This window comes from Hyla sarda, chromosome 9 (assembly GCF_029499605.1).
Source record: "Hyla sarda isolate aHylSar1 chromosome 9, aHylSar1.hap1, whole genome shotgun sequence".
Classification (NCBI taxonomy): Eukaryota; Metazoa; Chordata; class Amphibia; order Anura; family Hylidae; genus Hyla; species Hyla sarda.
Genome location: NC_079197.1, coordinates 15733314 through 15754546, shown reverse-complemented (window position 1 = coordinate 15754546; position 21233 = coordinate 15733314). Strand labels below are relative to the sequence as shown.

Sequence of the window (21233 nt, the reverse complement as noted above, 5' to 3'; positions counted from 1 at the left end):
AGAGGCCTTCGGCCATGTTCACACAGCAGAATATTTGCGGAATGTCCGCCCGGATAATACAGGCGGACATTCCACAAATAGCAGGCGCCAGCTTGCTAGGACCACTCAGAAATGCGCCATCTCCGTGGCGTTTCTGGGCGGATTCCACCAAGAGAATCAACATGGCAATTCCAGAATCCGGATTTCCGCAGCGGAAATTTCCCTGTGTGCGCAGTGCAGCAGAATCCCATTAAAAACAATGGGACTCCCTGCAACGCAATTCAGGAGCTGAATTTTCCCGCTTGGAAATTCCGTCGTATATCTCCCTACAGCGCCCTCACTGGACTATCAAGGTTCCACAAGTAATTAAAAAAACATCATCAAACGACTATTGGGGGAGAATGATCAGAACCTGTGCAGAGGAGGAGCGGTGAAGTTGCCCATAGCAACCAAATAGCTTCTTTAATTTTTCAGAGGCTCTTTTTAAAAATGAAAGAAGCGTGGATGAGGAGCTGAGCAGTCACACATTGCTGTGCTCCCGCTACCCCAGCTCTTAATTACCCTGAAAATCCTCACCCTGAGGGGTCCCACTCACAGTTGGAGAGCCCTGACAGCCGGAGGAACCTGGTGGCCGCCGCTGGAGCTTGTTCGGTGCATGGGAAAAGATGGCTCATCGCGGGGGTCCCGCCTCTGGGGACCCCCGTGATCTTCCACGCCGCACCCAGTTAGTATCAGCCCCCGGTGACAGAGCATAATGACAGCTGTCACGCCCCCTCCATAGGCTTGCATTGAGGGGGCGGAGCAAGACATCACACGGGGGCGGAGCCGTGACGTCACTATCCCTTTGGATAGGGGATAAGATGTCTTGGCGCCGGAGTACCCCTTTAATTGTCTATTCCTGTGGTACCACATTACTCTGGAATTTCATATTGTTATTGTTGGACGGTTGGGGTTCTGTACTCGAGCTCTATGTTTAATGTATTGTTATGTTTAATGTATTGTTATGTTTAACTATAAAAGTTCTAAATAAATACTTTAAAAAAAAATAAAGAATAAATGAAAGAAGCGATCTGATTGGTTGCTATGGGCAACTGCACCACTCTTCCACTCTTGATAATTCTCCCCCTATATTTCTAACACTGTTCATGACAGTAAATACTCCAAAAGCACCATCATAAGTCTAATAAGAATATATAACCCGTGTATACCTCTAGGATGGACTTCCTCCGTTGCGGTGTATGGGAATTGTAGCCTGGGCTGGACCCAGAACCATGCAGGGTGCTGTAACAGTCGACGCAAACGCGGTTTGTTCGGTTATTGTCATAGACGAGTCTGGCACGAAACTCCGAGCACTTCCCGCAAACAACCTGTAACACGAGCAACGTCAGATGTTAAAACGTTGACTTTTAAAATTAAAATAATAGTGAAAAGAATAAATCCAGAATCCAGATAGCGAGTAGAGGGGAGTAGGCACATGGGGGGAGATTTATCAAAACCCGTCCAGAGGAAAAGTTGCTGAGTTGCCCATAGCAACCAATCAGATCGCTGCTTTCATTTTTCAGAGGAATTTTCAAAAATGAAAGAAGCGAGCTGATTGGTTGCTATGGGCAACTTAGCAACGTTTCCTCTGGACGGGTTTTGATAAATCTCCCCCCATGGTGTGGGAAGGAGAACGGAGATCTTCTTGTCTCATCCACAGTGACTGCGAGTGTTGGTGGAATGAATGGCAGTAATTTTATGGTGTGTATTGCGGAATGTTGTAGGATGCCATACTGCGCATAAACAACATCAGCCAGAGAGCTTCTATATACAGTGATCCCTCAACATACAATAGTTTCAACATACAATGTTTTTTTCTGGACCATTGTAACTTGAAACCAGACTCAACATACAATGCACAGACAGTCCAGATCTGTGAAACGTGTCAATGGCCGGAATAACCGACCAATCAGAATGGGCATTCACTGGTAAAACCCCTGTATTCCTGAAGCGTATGCACTGACTGGTGTCTGGTAGCGCCCCCTACAGTACAGGGAGGTATTACATGTTCTGTACTCTTTACCTATATTACTGAAGTGTATGCAGTGACTGGTGTCTGGTAGCACCCCCTACAGTACAGGGAGGTATTACATGTTCTGTACTACTCTTTATCTGTATTACTGAAGTGTATGCACTGACTGGTGTCTGATAGCACCCCCTACAGTACAGGGAGGTATTACATGTTCTGTACTACTCTTTACCTGTATTACTGAAGTGTATGCACTGACTGGTGTCTGGTAGCACCCCCTACAGTACAGGGAGGTATTACATGTTCTGTACTACTCTTTATCTGTATTACTGAAGTGTATGCACTGACTGGTGTCTGATAGCACCCCCTACAGTACAGGGAGGTATTACATGTTCTGTACTACTCTTTACCTGTATTACTGAAGTGTATGCACTGACTGGTGTCTGGTAGCACCCCCTACAGTACAGGGAGGTATTACATGTTCTGTATTCTTTACCTGTACCAGGGTTAGCTGCTCCTTTGTACACCAGGTAAGGGCGGATCCATTTTATATTTTTAGGACATTGTGTATACTGTACAGGACCCTGTGTACTGTACAGGTCCTCTACAAAGGCCAGCGTTTCCCAACCAGGGTACCTCCAGCTGTTGCAAAACTACAACTCCCAGCATGCCCGGACAGCCTTTGGCTGTCCGGGCATGCTTGGAGTTGTAGTTTTGCAACAGCTGGAGGCACCCTGGTTGGGAAACGCTGTCATAGACAGTGATTTACAGCTCACAGCAGATCTTTATTACTTTTATATGGAAGGATTTGCTTTATCTATATTAGTTATCTACTTATTTTTGTTTAATCCTCACTTTTTCCTATTTTTCGAATGACATTTTGGTGTCTTCAGAACCAACTAGAGTTATGGTCTCAACATACAATGGTTTCAACATACAATGGTTTCAACATACAATGGTCCTACTGGAACCGATTAATATTGTAACTTGAGGGACCACTGTACAGTGCCATCAAGCAGAGGTGTAACTTGTAGCTTCGGGGCCCAATGCAAAATCTGCAACAGGGCCCCATATGTGAATTATTGTACTGGTCTCTTATGGTGAAGATGAGCTTTGGGGCCCCTTTAGGCACCAGGGCCCCGTTGCGACTGCTACCTCTATAGCTACGCCCCTGCTGTCAAGATAGCAGGTTGCTCTATATCGGTGTTTTGCAATCAGGGTGCCTCCTGCTGTTGCAAAACAACAACTCTGGGCATGCTGGGAATTGCAGTTTTGCAACAGCTGGAGGTGCCCTGGTTGGGAAACACTGCTTTATATAAACATCGACAGCGTAACGCTATAATGTGTGATGGTCTAGGCCGCAGTGGTCTCCAAACTGTGGCCCCTCCAGATGTTGCAAAACTACAACTCCCAGCATGCTGGGAGTTGTAGTTTTGCAACATCTGGAGGGGCCACAGTTTGGAGACCGCTGCTATGGCAGTAAAGTGGCACACGGGGGTCACTGCCGTTTATTTAACTTACATGTCCGCATGCTTTGCAGTGGTGCCTCCTTTTGGTTATAGAATTGAAAGCTTCTTGGCATTTCATGCACATGGTCACCTCCTTCTCCCGGATTGGCGTCGGGGCTCGCTTGCCCAAGTCTGTGTTCTGTATGAAGAACGGAATAATGTTATTTGACAGCCGCATCTATATCACACACACATACAGTGGCTAAGTATAATGTATACAGAACCTGCTTTGACCCTTATAAACACCCTCACCACCAAAACCTTGCCCAATTTGTCACTAGTTACCGGTGAGTTTGGAGGAGTCTCTTCATCTTCCCGATGAAAGGAGTTTAGCAGTTTGTAAGTCTCCATCGTCTGTTCGTGGCGACTCATTGTAGCTTCAATTGCCTATAAGATAGAAGGCAAAATATTTAAGATATAAAAGGTATAAAATATAAGATATAACATATCAAAAGGTATAAAATATAATATATAACATATAAAGATATAAGGTATACTATATGAAGGCGTAAGGTATAAAGTATAAGATATAACATAAAAGGTATAAGGTATAATATGTAAAGTATAAGGTATAACATATAAAAGGTATAACATAAATATATAAGGTATAACATATAAAAAGGTATAATATATGAAGGCATAAGGTATAACATATAAGGTATAAGATATTAAGTATAAGGTATAACATATAAAAGGTACATGTAAAGTATAAGGTATAACATATAAAAGGTACATGTAAAGTATAAGGTATAACATATAAAAGGTATAAGGTATAATATATAAGGTATAAGATATAAAGTATAAGGTATAACATATAAAAGGTATAACATAAATATATAAGGTATAACATATAAAAAGGTATAAGGTATAACATATAAGGTATAATATATGAAGGCATAAGGTATAACATATAAGATATTAAGTATAAGGTATAACATATAAAAGGTACATGTAAAGTATAAGGTATAACATATAAAAGGTATAACATAAATATATAAGGTATAACATATAAAAAAGGTATAAGCTATAATATATAAAGGTATAAGATATAACATAAAAGGTATAAAGGTATAATATATAATAAGGTATAATATATGAAGGCATAAGGTATAACATATAAGGTATAAGATATAAAGTATAAGATATAAAGTATAAGGTAAAGAAGTGTATTGTCCAGCTCACTCCCTCAGCCCGTCGCGCCAGGACCGGCGTGGGCAACACCGACTGGAACCAACAAGCAAAAGCAAAATGTCCAGCGCGAATATCAAGGAACTGGATGTTTATTCCAATGAAAGCCAAAAAGACAAGGAGAACATGACAAGGTAAGGTCTTAGGACCGAAACACGTCACCTTGTCATGTTCTCCTTGTCTTTTTGGCTTTCATTGGAATAAACATCCAGTTCCTTGATATTCGCGCTGGACATTTTGCTTTTGCTTGTTGATAAAGTATAAGGTATAACATATAAAAGGTATAACAAATATATAAGGTATAACATAAAAATGGCATAAGGTATAATATGTAAGGTTTAATATATAAGGTATAACATAAAAAAAGATATAAGGTATAATATATAAGGTATAACATATAAGGTATAACATAAAAATGGCATAAGGTATAATATGTAAGGTTTAATATATAAGGTATAACATAAAAAAAGATATAAGGTATAATATATAAGGTATAACATATAAGATATAAAGGTATAATAAATAAAAGGTATAAGATATGAGGTATAATATATAAGGTTTAAGATATAAGGTATAACATAAACGGTATAAAAGGTATAATTTGTAAAGTATAAGGAATAACATATAAAAGGAATAACATATAAAAGGAATAACATATAAATATAAGGAATGACTTATATGTTATACCTTATATCCTTTTAATGTTATACCTTATAAGTTATTCCTTATATTTATATGTTATTCCTTTTATATGTTATTCCTTTTATATGTTATTCCTTATACTTTACAAATTATACCTTTTATACCGTTTATATGTTATACCTTATATCTTAAACCTTATATATTATACCTCATATCTTATACCTTTTATTTATTATACCTTTATATCTTATATGTTATACCTTATAACTTTTTTATGTTATACCTTATAAGATATAAAGGTATAATAAATAAATGTTATAAGATAGAAGGTATAACATATAAAAGGTATAAAAGGTATAATATGTAAAGTATAAGGTATAACATATAAAAGGTATAACATAAATATAAGGTATAACATAAAAAGATATAAGATATAAAATAAGATATAAAGGTATAATAAATAAAAGGTATAAGATATGAGGTATAATATATACAGTATAACATATGAGTTATAATATATAAAATGTATAAGATATAAGATATAAGGTATAATATATACAGTATAACATACGAGTTATAATATATAAAATGTATAATATATAAGATATAAGGTATAATATATACAGTATAACATACGAGTTATAATATATAAAATGTATAATATATAAGATATAAGGTATAATATATAAAATGTATAATATATAAGGTATAATATATAAAATATTCTCACCTGGATCCAATCTTTCTTCTCTTCTTCGGTTCTATGAAAATGAAGAAAAAGAACATTAGATGGCTGACAAAACAGTAAGTTAGATCTATTATACAGATCTATAGAATACATCATCCATATCCTGGTATGGGGGCTATACTGTACCCCCATGTACCATATTACACTCAAACATATAGAGGATTATATATCATTATTTCTTTATGTGAATCTTAAAATGCCTCCATGCTCCACAGCATGCCGTATAATGGTAAAGAACACATCGCCTCACGTAGTGCCTATGGTGCTGCTAATATGGGCCTGGAGGAACTCTATGCACTCTATATAGGGGGGAGATTTACCAAAACATGTGTAGAGGAAGAGCGGTGCAGGTGCCCATAGCAACCAATCAGATGGCTTTCATTTTTCACAGGCCTCTGAAAATGAAAGAAGAAATCTGATTGGTTGCTATGGGCAACTGCACCGCTCTTCCTCTGCACAGGTTTTGATAAATCCCCCCTTACGAGTGTGGCACTGCCATGTGCATGCATTACACAGACCGTGCAGTGATTTCAGTATTGCTTCTCCTGTGGTGCTGCTGCAGTGAAGTTAAAGGGGTTATCCAGGAAAAAACTTTATTATATATATATATATTTCAACTGGCTCCAGAAAGTTAAACAGATTTGTAAATTCTATGAAAAAATCTTAATCCTTTCAGTACTTATGAGCTGATGAAGTTGAGTTGTTCTTTTCTGTCTAAGTGCTCTCTGATGACACGTGTCTCGGGAACTGCCCAGTTTAGAAGCAAATCCACATAGCAAACCTCTTCTACTCTGTGCAGTTCCTGAGACAAGCAGAGATGACAGCAGAGAGCACTGTTTCCAGACAGAAAACTACAACTCAACTTCAGCAGCTAATAATTATTGAAAGGATTATTTTTTAATAGAAGTAATTTACAAATCTATTTAACTGTTGATGTAAAAAAAAAAAAAAAAAAAAAAAAAGGTTTTTCATGGAATACCCCTTTAAGGAGTTCCCTTTACATTATGCCTTCGGGGGGAGGCAATTTATTACTTATAATAGTTATATTTGTGATGCCCCAGTACGGGATATGCTCCTACAGTCCTGTCAGATTGAATCCCTGTACGTCCTCAGGGCTCTCCTGCAGTGTTCCCCCATAATGTGAATAGGTTGTATATTAAGTGCAAAGGACCTTTGAAGTGTTTCACATGATTGTTAGTCACATGATAATGTTTGTCACATGTTTAAGTCATATGTTTGTTACCCAGAGAGCACCAGGTGACCAGGTGACCCGCAGTTGGCCTATGGGCTCCTTGCTCAGCCCCCCTTCATAAGAGGGGGAGGTACTACAATCTCTCTCGTGTTTCACTTTCTGGTCCAGTCCAGTCCAAACGTCTCAGAGCCAGTGTCCTGAACATCTGGAGGCCTCAACCTAAATTGTAGCCACAAGTCAGTAAGTCAAGTCATCTTTATCTTCAGTCACGTCAAATGTAGCCAGCTTGGCCAGCACCTATAGTCTCTCAAGTCACTGCAAGTCCCAGCAAGCTGCGAGGTCCCCTGTGTCACTGGTCACCTCTCTGGGATCCTGGCCGAACTGTATAGACTGTACCATCTGTCTACCTTAGTAAAAGCTACCGTTAACCTTAACCTGGCCTTGGACTATTATTTGCCCCTGCCTAACCTAGGACTAACAGTAGCACCTTGGGGTGGTTAAATAGGTAAACCACGCCCTGGCGTCACGAACACGGAGTTGTTAAAGGGGTATTCCGGTGAAAAACTTATATTTTTTTTTTTAATCAACTGGTGCCAGAAAGTTAAACAGAATTACTTCTATTAAAAAATCTTAATCCTTCCTGTACTTATTAGCTGCTGAATACTACAGCAGAAATTCTTTTCTTTTTAAAACACAGAACTGTCTGCTGACATCACCAGCACAGTGCTCTCTGCTGACATCATGAGCACAGTGCTCTCTGCTGACATCTCTGTCCATTTTATGAACTGTCCTGAACAGCATATGTTTTCTATGGGGGATTTCCTTTTACCCTGGACAGTTCCTAAAAATGGACAGAGATGTCAGCAGAGAGCACTGTGCTCATGATGTCAGCAGACAGTTCTGTGTTTCAAACGGAAAAGAATTTCCACTGTAGTATTCAGCAGCTAATAAGTACATGAAGGATTAAGATTTTTTAATAGAAGTAATTTACAAATCTGTTTAGCTTTCTGGCACCAGATGATTTAAAAAAAAAAAAAAAAAGTTTTTCACCGGAGTACCCCCTTTAATACCATCTGCCCCTGGGCAACACCATCTGCCCCTTACACCCCACCTCACACCCCGACGACACCACATATTTACCTGGCCTGCAGCTCCAGGGAACGTTGTTTCCCAGACACGAGGAAGGTCCTGGTGAGGTTGGGACTGCTGCTGTGCTTCAGCTACGGAGAAGAGAAGACGCATGAGAGGCGCCATATCTGTGCGACAAGTCGGGGTCACACTATAATCTCCACGTTACACATCGCACACTTACCTCCATCCCCTCCACGTCGATCCTCGCTCTCACGCTATATTTCTGACCAATGAGACGCAACTTTGGAACGCAGTACAGCAAGCGATCATTGAACTGTGGACAGGGATAATGGGACATTATGAAAAATAATGGACGTTTGCTGCTTTAGGAAACATATCCCACTATTTCTCCTATATATGTTGTTGTTTTTAGAACGATAGGCAGTTTCCATATTAATATATTACAGTGATCCCTCAACTTGCAATGGCCTCAACATACAATAGTTTCAACATACAATGGTCTTTTCTGGACCATCGTAAGTTGAAACCAGACTCAACATACAATGTACAGACAGACCAGATCTGCAAAACATGTCAATGGCCGGTAGAACTGACCAATCAGAATGGGCATTCACTGGTAAAACCCCTGTATAACTGAAGTGTATGCACTGACTGATGTCTGATAGCGCCCCCTACAGTACAGGGAGGTATTACATGTTCTGTACTACTCTTTACCTGTATTAGGCTGGGTCCACACTACGTTTTGTCCCATACGGGAGCGCATACGGCAGGAGGGAGCTAAAAGCTCGCGCTCCCGTATGTCACCGACCGGAGTGAAACGTTCGGTCCGGTCGGCTCATTTTTGCGCCGTATGCGCTTTTACAACCGGACCTAAAACCGTGGTTGACCACAGTTTTAGGTCCGGTTGTAAAAGCGCATACGGCGCAAAAATGAGCCGACCGGACCGAACGTTTCACTCCGGTCGGCTCAATGAAGTGAATGGCATACGGGAGCGCATACGGTGACATACGGGAGCGCGAGCTTTTAGCTCCCCCCTGCCGTATGCGCTCCCGTATGGGACAAAACGTAGTGTGGACCCAGCCTTACTGAAGTGCATGCACTGACTGGTGTCTGATAGCGCCCCCTACAGTACAGGGAGGCATTACATGTTCTGTACTACTCTTTACCTGTATTACTGAAGTGTATGCACTGACTGGTATCTGGTAGCGCCCCCTACAGTACAGGGAGGTATTACATGTTCTGTACTACTCTTTACCTGTATTACTGAAGTGTATGCACTGACTGGTGTCTGGTAGCACCCCCTACAGTACAGGGAGGTATTACACGACTCCATTACTTTTTAGGACACTGTGTACTGTACAGAACCCCGAAGAAGCTGCCGTCCTCTGCATAGACCAGTGTTTCCCAAGCAGAGTGGCCCCAGCTGTTGCGAAACTACAACTCCCAGCATGCCCGGACAGCCTTTGGCTGTCCGGGCATGCTGGGATTTGTAGTTTTGCAACAGCTGGAGGCTCCCTGCTTGGGAAACACTGACATGGACAGTGATTTACAGCTCCCAGCAGATCTTTATTACTTTTATATGTAAGGATTTGCTTTATCTATATTAGTTATCTACTTATTTTTCTTTATTCCTCACTTTTTCCTATTTTTGGATGACATTTTGGTGCCTTTAGAACCAATTCCCAGGTTTCCATAGAGTTCTGGTCTCAACATACAATGGTTTCAACATACAATGGTCGTCCCAGAACCAATTAATATTGTAACTCGAGGGACCACTGTATATATATTATGTTTCGGCAGCAGTAGCTTGACAAAGGATACCGCTGCCGAAACATTGCAGTTTTGCATGGGATAAAATAAAAGACTCCAGCTTTTGCGCAAGATCCTGAGCCTGTTTGGTGCGGTGATTCCTTGGACTTTTGTATACACATACACACACACACACAAATATACACAAAAACACACATCACGAGAGTCGTAGGACATACTGACAACTTGTGTGGTAGCCATACTTGTTTTCATCCAGCTTTTCTTGGGGACAGATATAACTAAACTGAGGATATTTAAGGTAATTGTGGAGGTATAAAGCCACCATTGTGACTTTACATCATGCAGAAGTAAATACAACTTATAAATGTTATATATAGATATATAGATATATATATATATATATATATATATAGATAGATAGATAGATAGATAGATAGATAGAGAGATTATATATATATATATATATATATATATATATATATATATATATATGTTATAGCCCATTCTCGCAGCTGAATTTCGGACATAAATTCTATTGTTTTCAATGGGATTCTGCTGCCCTGTTCACACTGCAGAATTTCCGCGGTAAAAAATTTTGCAGCGGAAATTCAAGATCCAAGACCCGCCCCAAGCTCCAAACAGAACTATTCCTTTGGGAGCCTCTGAGTGTGGCCAGAGACGACTGATTCCGTATGCGCGGACATTGCCGTCCCCATAGATGGAAGTGCCTGCGGAGTATATTCCACCTGAACAACAAAGTTTTTTTTTTTTTTTTTTTTTTTTTGGCGGTGAAATTTCAGCAGCAGAATATCCCCCACTAACATTCCGTAATGCAGAATACCACTGCCAGCAATAGGATCCTGCTAAATCGGAATTTACGACCGAAATTCCTGAGTGAATTCTGGTTGGGAATTCTGTTGTGTGAACCTAGCCTAAACACTGCTCTGCCTCCTATGAAGAGGTGCATGTCCACAAGGTCCTAAAGCCGATGTATTTCTTCAGACAAAATCTCTGACTAGAATACCTCCAGGTAAATATTTAGCAGTGTGGACGGGCCCTTGGACAGTTGCAGAACTGACATTTTTAATGTTTTTTTTTTTTTTTTGATAACTAGCATTCTTGCTAAAGACTAGGGACAATGATGACCCTCCATTGAGCAGGGGTACACTGGGCACTCACCAGTATGAGGTACCGGTCCTGGGTGGTCCCATTCTTTGCTGACAATTTAAGCATATGCCCCTCTTTGATCAGCTCATTCGTGGGGTTCACGATATCTTCCTCTCCGCCCAAGAGTTCATACACTTTTAAGAGCTTGTGCATCCTTTCCTGTGGGATGAAGAGAGAACATGATAATATTCCGAAAATTAGCAATATAAATTACATATAAAAGGGGTACTCCAGAGGAAAATATATCTTTTTTAAATCAACTGGTGCCAAAAAGTTATGCAGATTTGTAAATTACTTCTATTTAAAAATTGTAATCCTTCCAGTACTTATCAGCTGCTGAATGCTCCACAGGAAGTTCTTTTCTTTTTGAATTTCTTTCCAGTCTGACCACCATTAAAGGGGTACTCCAGTGGAAAATGTTTTCTACTGGAGTACCCCTTTAATGGTCCTCCTGACCTTCCTGCTTTAGATCATGATAACTAGAGATGAGCGAACTTACAGTAAATTCGATTCGTCATGAACTTCTCGGCTCGGCAGTTGATGACTTTTCCTGCATAAATTAGTTCAGCTTTCAGGTGCTCCCGTGGGCTGGAAAAGGTGGATACAGTCCTAGGAGACTCTTTCCTAGGAATGTATCCATCTTTTCCAGCCAACCGGAGCACCTGAAGGCTGAACTAATTTACGCAGGATAAGTCATCAACTGCCGAGCCGAGAAGTTCGTGACGAATCAAATTTACTGTAAGTTCGCTCATCTCTAATGATAACCAAGACACCTGCACAGTCCTCTGTCATAATCTGCCTGACTGTATCCAATGACACCCTTCTGTAAAGATGCCTCAGTTGTGATCAACAGTGGTCTCCAAACTGTGACCCTCCAGATGTTGCAGAACTACAACTCCCAGCATGTCTGGAAAGCCTTCAACATGGACTACCATACTGAAGATTGTCCGCACATGCTGGGAGTTGTAGTTTTGCCAGAACTGTAGGGCCAGTCAGTAGACCACTGATCTAGAAGACCTGGAGAATTTCACAGACCCCAATTAACTTATTCAGGGATGGGGAATTAACTCTGAGGCTCACACGGGCGCACATTTCGCACATTTACATGTTCTGCTTGTGCTGGGACAGATCATAAATTCTCCATCTCCATTGAATTCCGCCCACAAATTCCATCTTGGGAACATGGCCTGACTGGGAAAAACAGCTTCATTTTCTATAGAGAGGTGATCACTCACCATTTTTCTTATAGCCGCATTTGAATGCTCAGCTGCTGTTGCAATAAGATCCAAGGATTCTGCAAGGAAAAGAATCAAAACGGTCAGATCTGAAACTTACACTGACAATCAAAAGACAAAAGTATATGGGCAACTGGATTAATATGGGTTATTCAGGATTAGGAAAACAGAGCAAATTTCTTTCAAAAACAGCGCCACACCTGTTCTCAGGTTGTGAGTGGTATTGCAGCTCAGTCCCATTGAAGTGAATGGAGCCAAGTTGCAGTACCACACGCCGCCTGGGGACAAGTGTGGTGCTGTTTTTTGGAAGAAATTAACCACTAATTTAACAGTGTGGCTGTGTCTTTAAAGTCTTCTTTACTATACACTAGTAGTAGGATGTATTCCAGTGGTCTCCAAACTGTGGACCTCCAGCTGTTGCAAAACTACAACTCCAGCACGAGGCCTCATACATATTGGACTGACTTTTATCTAATGTGTATGGCCAACTTAAAAGGGGTCTATACACTACTAGCCAACATCAATTCTTCCTTTACACCCCCCCCCAAACACCCTTTAATAGATAGCAATTCTTCCTGTACCCCCTTCCCCCCCTCCCATACACATGCATGCTCTGTTCACATGAGCCTGCATGTGTTCTTAGAAAAGAGAAGGGAAGAAGACATTGCCTGACAGGATTGGGCACTAAAATCCAGCATGCCTGATCCTTTTCTTCTCTCATCACCTGCCATCAAAGCGAAGTCAGGGCTTCCCCATACACGAGAGTCAGCCATTTCTCAAAAAATCTTTGGATTTGGCCTTTGCTCTTAAGTGTATGGGCACCCTAGGGCCAAATTTCTGGGTGGACGCTCCGCAAACAGCAGGCGCCGGCATGTTCTGACATCTCCATAACTTGCAATGCATTTCCAAGCAGATTCTGCAGAAAGAATTGACATGTCAAATTGTGGTGGCCCAGTACGGGAGGTGTTACCCCGCTCCTGCTGTCCTGTCAGGCAGCCTCCTTCAGTGTCCCCTGGGCCCCCTGCACTTGTTTCCCCATTGTAAAGATGTTTTACCATGTAAAGGGTTATCACATGGTATAACTCTTAAAGTAACATTACATTTTATATGTCATGTGATTGTTACCCAGGAGGTATCAGTGACCAGGTGACCTATGGGCTCCCTGCTAGTCTCCCCCATATAGGCCCTGGGTGGAGCTTCTCTCTCTTCTGCTGAGGTCCAGTGCAGTCTTGTCTAGTGTGTGTGTCCAGAGTGTTGGAGACCTCAAAGTCCAGTCCTGCAGCTGCCATCAAGTCAAGTAAGATAAAGTCACAGCTTTATGAGTCAAGTCAGTCCCTGTCATCTGTCAAGTCAGCGTGGTCGGCATTCAATTGTCCAGTCCTACTACAAGTCCCAGCAAGACCTGTAGGTCTCTGCGTCACTGGTCACCTCCTTGGGCCCTGACTGAACTGTATAGACTTTACCATCTGTCTACCCTCTGTAAAGCTACCGATGTCCGTAACTTGGCGTCTGAGTCTTTATTGCCCCCGTGCCTAGCCCACAAATACAAGGGGTTAATGCAATCTGCCCCTAGGATAACAACATCTACCCTGCACCACACACCCCTCCACCACAAATAATTTCTGCGGAGGCTGGAATTGGAATTTCCGCGGCAGGTGCATGGTGCTGCAAAATCCTCGACTGCAAGAGAATTTTCTAGCAGAATTTTTCAGAAAACTGAATGGAAAAAAGCCACATAAACTGTAGTGTTTAAAGGGGTACTCGGGTGAAAAACATTTTAAATTTTTTTTTTTAAACCAACTGGTCCCAGAAAGTTAAACAGATTTGTAAAAATGACTTCTATTTAAAAATCCTAACCCTTCCAGTACTTATCAGCTGCTGTATGCTCCACAGCAACTTTTTCTTTTTTAATTTATTTTCTGTCTGACCACAGTGCTCTCTGCTGATACCTCTGTCTGTCTCAGGAACTGTCCAGAGCAGGAGAGGTTTGCTATGGGGATTTGCTTCTGCTCTGGACAGTTCCTGAGACAGACAGAGGTGGCAGCAGAGAGCACTGTGGTCAGACGGAAAAGAACTACACAACTTCCTGTGGAGCATACAGCAGCTGATAAGTACTGGAAGGATTAAGATTTTTAAATTGAAGAAATTTTATTAACTTTCTGGCACCAGTTGATTTAAAAAAAAAAATTTTTTCACTGTAGTACCCCTGTGTAACACTGTATCGCAGGCCCATGAGCCAACCCCAGCTATTTATTTCTTACTAACCTACCGCAGCTTTAATTGCCCTGAAGGCAAGAAAAAGGATTAATAAAAGGGGACAGAAAGTTCAAAGGAATTTCCCTGTGTTCCAAATGAGACCCAAGTGCGTAAAGAAGAGAACAAGTCTAATTCTTACAGGCTGGAACATGTAGTTCCACAACAGCCAACAAGCTTAAAGATACATGACTTAAAGGGGTATTCCAGGAAAAAACTTACACACATATATGTGTGTGTGTGTGTGTGTGTGTGTGTGTATCTCAACTGGCTCCAGAAAGTTAAATAGATTTGTAAATTACTTCTATTAAAAAATCTTAATCCTCTCATTAACCCCTTAAGGACACATGACGTACTGGAACGTCATGTGTCCACTCCCGATCTATAACGCGGGGCCACGGCGTGGCCCCGCGTCATAGCGGGTCGGGCCCGGCCTCTAACAACGGCCGGGACCCGTGGCTAATAGCGCGCGGCATTGATCGCTGTGCCGCGCGCTATTAACCCTTTAGACGCGGCGTTCAAAGTTGAACGCCGTGTCTAAAGTGAAACCGAAAGCATCCCGGCTAGCTCAGTGGGCTGTTCGGGATAGCCGCGGTGAAATCGCGGCATCCCGAACAGCTGACAGGACAGCGGGAGGGCCCCTACCTGCCTCCTCGCTGTCCGATCGCCGAATGACTGCTCAGTGCCTGAGATCCAGGCATGAGCAGTCATCCGGCAGAATCGTTGATCACTGGTTTCTTATGAGAAACCAGTGATCAACATAGAAGATCAGTGTGTGCAGTGTTATAGGTCCCTATGGGACCTATAACACTGCAAAAAAAAAGTGAAAAAAAAAAGTGAATAAAGATCATTTAACTCCTCCCCTATTAAAAGTTTGAATCACCCCCCTTTTCCAATAAAAAAAAAAACACAGTGTAAATAAAAATAAAAATAAACATATGTGGTATCACCGCGTGCGGAAATGTCCGAATTATAAAAATATATCATTAATTAAACCGCTCGGTCAATGGCGTGCGCGCAAAAAAATTCCAAAGTCCAAAATAGTGCATTTTTGGTCACTTTTTATATCATTTAAAAATGAATAAAAAGTGATCAATAAGTCCTATCAATGCAAAAATGGTACCGTTAAAAACTTCAGATCACGGCGCAAAAAATGAGCCCTCATACCGCCCCATACACGGAAAAATAAAAAAGTTATAGGGGTCAGAAGATGACAATTTTAAACGTATTAATTTTCCTGCATGTAGTTATGATTTTTTCCAGAAGTCCGACAAAATCAAACCTATATAAGTAGGGTATCATTTTAATTGTATGGACCTACAGAATACATATCAGGTGTCATTTTTACCGAAAAATGTACTACGTAGAAACGGAAGCCCCCAAAAGTTACAAAACAGCGTTTTTTTTTTTCAATTTTGTCGCACAATGATTTTTTTTCCCGCTTCACCATAGATTTTTGGGCAAAATGACTGACGTCATTACAAAGTAGAATTGGTGGCGCAAAAAATAAGCCATCATATGGATTTTTAGGTGTAAATTTGAAAGAGTTATGATTTTTTAAAGGCAAGGAGCAAAAAACGAAAATGCAAAAACGTAAAAACCTCCGGTCCTTAAGGGGTTAATTATCAGCTGCTGAAGTTGAGTTGTTGCTTTCTGTCTGGCAACAGTGCTCTCTGCTGACATCTCTGCTTGTCTCGGGAACTGCACAGAGTAGAAGAGATTTGCTATGGGGGATTTCGTCAAACTGGGCGGTTCCCGAGACACGTGTCACCAGAGAGCACTTAGACAGAAAAGAACAACTCAACTTCAGCAGCTCATAAGTACTGAAGGGATTAAGATTTTTTTTTTAATAGAAGGAATTTACAAATCTTTCTGGAGCCAGTTGATTTATAAAAAAAAAAAAAAGTTTTTTTTCCTGGATAACCCCTTTAAGTTTCATGTGGAGACCCCTTATTTTGTAGGACGTGCCCATCCCTGGCTCGGGTAACATACTTTCTGCGTCCCTCCGGTCTCTGGAATCCTCCGACAGTTTCTGGAGATAATCCTTGAGGAGAAGCTCATAACGTGGAATCCTCTGGACAGGCTCCAGCATGTGGTGTTGTAATGTCAGGTTACCACAGGCCTCCTCCTTCTGAAACACAAAGCACATCACAATGTATATATGTATACAAGGGCCTCAATCTCTGTGTATACAGCCATTCTCGGGTCTTTTTGACGAAGAGGCTCGGGCAGGGAGGGGACTACAACAGGCTACAGCCTGTTCTACAATAGTCCGGGCCCCATAGGCATGTTATAGATCAGTGGTCTCCAACCTGCGGACCTCCAGATGGTGCGAAACTACAACTCCCAGCATGCCCGGACAGCCGTTGGCTGTCCGGGCATGCTGGGAGTTGTAGTTTTGCAACATCTGGAGGTCCGCAGGTTGGAGACCACTGGTGTATAGGCTCCTTTAATTCCCCATCATATGTGTGACATCACACAGACTGGCCATAGACTTGATGTGTGAACATGGCCTAGGACCTCTCCTCCTCAGTGTACGTCCCTGATGAAGTTAAAGGGGTATTCCAGGAAAAAACTTTTTTTTTTTTTTATATATCAACTGGCTCCAGAAAGTTAAAACAGATTTGTAAATTACTTCTATTAAAAAAAAATATTAATCCTTTCAGTACTTATGAGCTTCTGAAGTTAAGGTTGTTCTTTTCTGTCTAAGTGCTCTCTGATGACACCTGTCTCGGGAACCGCCCAGTTTAGAAGCAAATCCCCATAGCAAACCTCTTCTAAACTGGGTGGTTCCCGAGACACGTGTCATCAGAGAGCACTTAGACAGAAAAGAACAACCTTAACTTCAGAAGCTCATAAGTACTGAAAGGATTAAGATTTTTTAATAGAAGTAATTTACAAATCTGTTTAACTTTCTGGAGCCAGTTGAGATTATATATATATATATATATATATATATATATATATATATATATATATATATAGATATATAAAGTTTTTTCCTGGATAACCCCCTTAATGTATGGATAATGTATATTTGTATACAGAGATATATATGTATACAAGGGCCTCAATCTCTGTGTATACAGCCATTCTTGGGTCTTTTTGACGGAGATGTAAGAGGCTCGGGCAGGGAGGGGACTACAACAGGCTACAGCCTGTTCTGCAATAGTCCGGGCCCCATAAGCATGTTATAGATCAGTGGTCTCCAACCTGCGGACCTCCAGATGTTGCGAAACTACAACTCCTAGCATGCCCGGACAGCCGTTGGCTGTCCGGGCATGCTAGGAGTTGTAGTTTCACAACATCTGGAGGTCCGCAGGTTGAAGACCACTGTTATAGATTATATTTAGTATTGTTAACAGGCTCCAAAAGGCAACTGTGGGGGGGGCTAGATTTTTTTTTTGAAATAAATAGAAATACTTATCAAAAGAGTCTATTCACACATACAGTATCCTCTACACAGACAGTGATTTTACAGCTTAGAGTATCCTTAGGGTATGTTCACACTGGATAATTCCGGAATTACGCACAGTAAACATTAACATTAGTGTGAATGAGTTTTCCGCGGACCCGTTCACACTGAGAAATTTCATCGACGGACAATTCTGCTGCCGAAATTCATCTGCGCAAAGAAAGAACACGTTCATGTCCGAGAGCACTGCATAGCCGTCAATGGTGATGGCACTGCGCCGCACGGTCCTACCGCCAAAGTATTTTGTCGGATGGAATCGAGTGGAGATTAAGCAGTGTGAAAGTACCCTTAGAGTAAGTATATCCACACATCCAGTATCCTGTGCATATCCGATGCGCAGGATTTGAAGCTGCAGATTTAATGCTATGTTGAGTCATTCCGTTCACATTCAACTCTGCAGCATAAAATCTGCAGCTCCAGATCCTGCGCCTCAAATATGTTCAGGATACTGTAAGTGTGAATACGTGATTACAGCTTACAGTACCCTTAGAGTATAGAGGACGGGAGCTTCTTCAGGGTCCTGTACAGTACACAGTGTCCTAAAAAAGTAACATTGAGTCGCCCTCACCTGGTGTCCAAAGGAGCAGCTAACCCTGGTACAGGTAAAGAGTACAGAACATGTAATACCTCCCTGTACTGTAGGGGGCGCTACCAGACACCAGTCAATGCATACACTTCAGTAATACAGGTAAAGAGTACAAAACATGTAATACCTCCCTGTACTGTAGGGGGCGCTACCAGACACCAGTCAGTGCATACACTTCAGTAATACAGGTAAAGAGTAGTACAGAACATGTAATACCTCCCTGTACTGTAGGGGGCGCTACCAGACACCAGTCAGTGCATACACTTCAGTAATACAGGTAAAGAGTACAAAACATGTAATACCTCCCTGTACTGTAGGGGGCGCTACCAGACACCAGTCAGTGCATACACTTCAGTAATACAGGTAAAGAGTAGTACAGAACATATAATACCTCCCTGTACTGTAGGGGGCGCTACCAGACACCAGTCAGTGCATACACTTCAGTAATACAGGTAAAGAGTACACAACATGTAATACCTCCCTGTACTGTAAGGGGCGCTACCAGACACCAGTCAGTGCATACACTTCAGTAATACAGGTAAAGAGTAGTACAGAACATGTAATACCTCCCTGTACTGTAGGGGGCGCTACCAGACACCAGTCAGTGCATACACTTCAGTAATACAGGTAAAGAGTAGTACAGAACATGTAATACCTCCCTGTACTGTAGGGGGCGCTACCAGACACCACTCAGTGCATACACTTCAGTAATACAGGGGCTTTACCAGTGAAATGTCCATTCTGATTGGTCAGATCTTCCGGCCATTGACGTATCACAGATCTGGACTGTCTGTACATTGTATGGCGAGTCTGGATTCAAGTTACAATGGTCCAGAAAAGACCGAAAATATTGTAACCTGAGGCCATTGTGAGTTTACATATAAAAATTTGTTTTTTTTTAATTTTTTGTATTTTGTATGGAAAACCAGAAACACGCCCTCAAATACATTGCTTTTTTCTATTTCAACAAGACAGGAAATGTGAATAAATTATAGTGTAGTCGTTATTGTGGGAACGGCAGCTTTGGTTTACAGGGCCTAAGGAATTTCGGGCCTCACCCACCTCCGCACCACAGGCCACCTTCAGTCGTCCTCCTTCTAATTACGGAAGACGCCGGTGACATTTAACTCATTGTGAAGTAGTCGCACGGTACGAGGCCGACTGATCCCAGAGATGGCGGAGTTATCTGTCCCCGGGACATCCAGTTTACACGGGTTAAGAGGAAGTTCACCAGCTCCGCGTCTTTACAAAAAGAGCCAAAAATTCCTCCTTCCCCTCCAATCTCCGCATCTGGTAATTATTGGTCATAAAATAAAATGGGAGGAAAAACTCCCTAGGCTGCAGATAGATTTATTAATGCAGTTTGCATCTCATTGTTTGATATATCATCATGATGGCTTGGCAGGAGAAGCCACATATGGGGTTTAAAGGGGTACTCCGGTGTAAAATTATTATTATTATTATTTTTTTTAAATCAGCTGTTGCCAGAAAGTTTAACAGATTTGTAAATTATTTCAATAAAAAAAATCTTAATCCTTCCAGTACTTATTAGCTGCTGAATACTACAGAGGAAATTCTTTTTTTTTTTGAACACAGAGCTCTCTGCTGACATCATGACCACAGCGCTCTCTGCTGACATCTCAGGCCATTTTAGGAAATGTCCAGAGTAGGAGAAAATCCCCATAGCAAACATATGCTGCTCTGAACGGTTCCTAAAATGGACAGAGATGTCAGCAGAGAGCACTGTGCTCGTGATGTCAGCAGAGAGCACTGTGTTCCAAAAAGAAAAATAATTTCCTCTGTAGTATTCAGCAGCTAATAAGTACTGGAAGGATTAAGATTTTTTTTTAATAGAAGTCATATACAAATCTGTTTAACTTTCTGGCACCAGTTGATTTAAAATAAATAAATAAATACATTTCCACCGGAGAACCCCTTTAATACAGGCGACTTGTTTCGGAATTTTTTTTAATTTTATAGAAAAATATATCATAATTACTGGCGGCCATCGAAGAAAGCTCAGTGATCGGTACAACCAGCATCCATAGCGAATATCTAACTTAGTGATTCCCAACCAAGGTGCCTCCAGCTGTTGCAAAACTACAACTCCTAGCAGGCCCGGACAGCCTTCGGCTGTCCGGGCCTGCTAGGAGTTGTAGTTTTGCAACAGCTGGAGGCACCCTGGTTGGGAGACACTGCTTTAGGTAGTCACAGGGGCTTTGACAGTATCATTTGAATGTCACCCATGCCAAACTACATTTCCTCTGTAGTAACAGCTGTTCACCTTGAGATTTAGAAGCTGAACCCATGGTGAAAAGTAAGACAACCTCTTTTAAAGGGGTACTCCGGGGGGAAAAGATATTTTCAAATCAACTGGTGCTGGAAAGTTA

The 21233-nt window shown here is 41.5% G+C and overlaps 1 protein-coding gene across 1 annotated transcript in view; it reads right to left on the bottom strand.

The window, feature by feature from the left end:
- FGD1 (FYVE, RhoGEF and PH domain containing 1) overlaps positions 1–21233 on the bottom strand; it is a 187949-nt gene that overhangs the window by 1644 nt on the left and 165072 nt on the right. Inside the window, exons 12-20 of the mRNA XM_056537762.1 lie at positions 16775–16913; positions 12530–12588; positions 11307–11453; positions 8578–8670; positions 8406–8485; positions 6056–6086; positions 3781–3882; positions 3509–3634; positions 1188–1346 (exon numbers count right to left, since the gene is read on the bottom strand). Coding sequence (XP_056393737.1) covers positions 1188–1346; positions 3509–3634; positions 3781–3882; positions 6056–6086; positions 8406–8485; positions 8578–8670; positions 11307–11453; positions 12530–12588; positions 16775–16913 — 936 coding nt within the window. The remainder of the gene's footprint in view (positions 1–1187; positions 1347–3508; positions 3635–3780; positions 3883–6055; positions 6087–8405; positions 8486–8577; positions 8671–11306; positions 11454–12529; positions 12589–16774; positions 16914–21233) is intronic.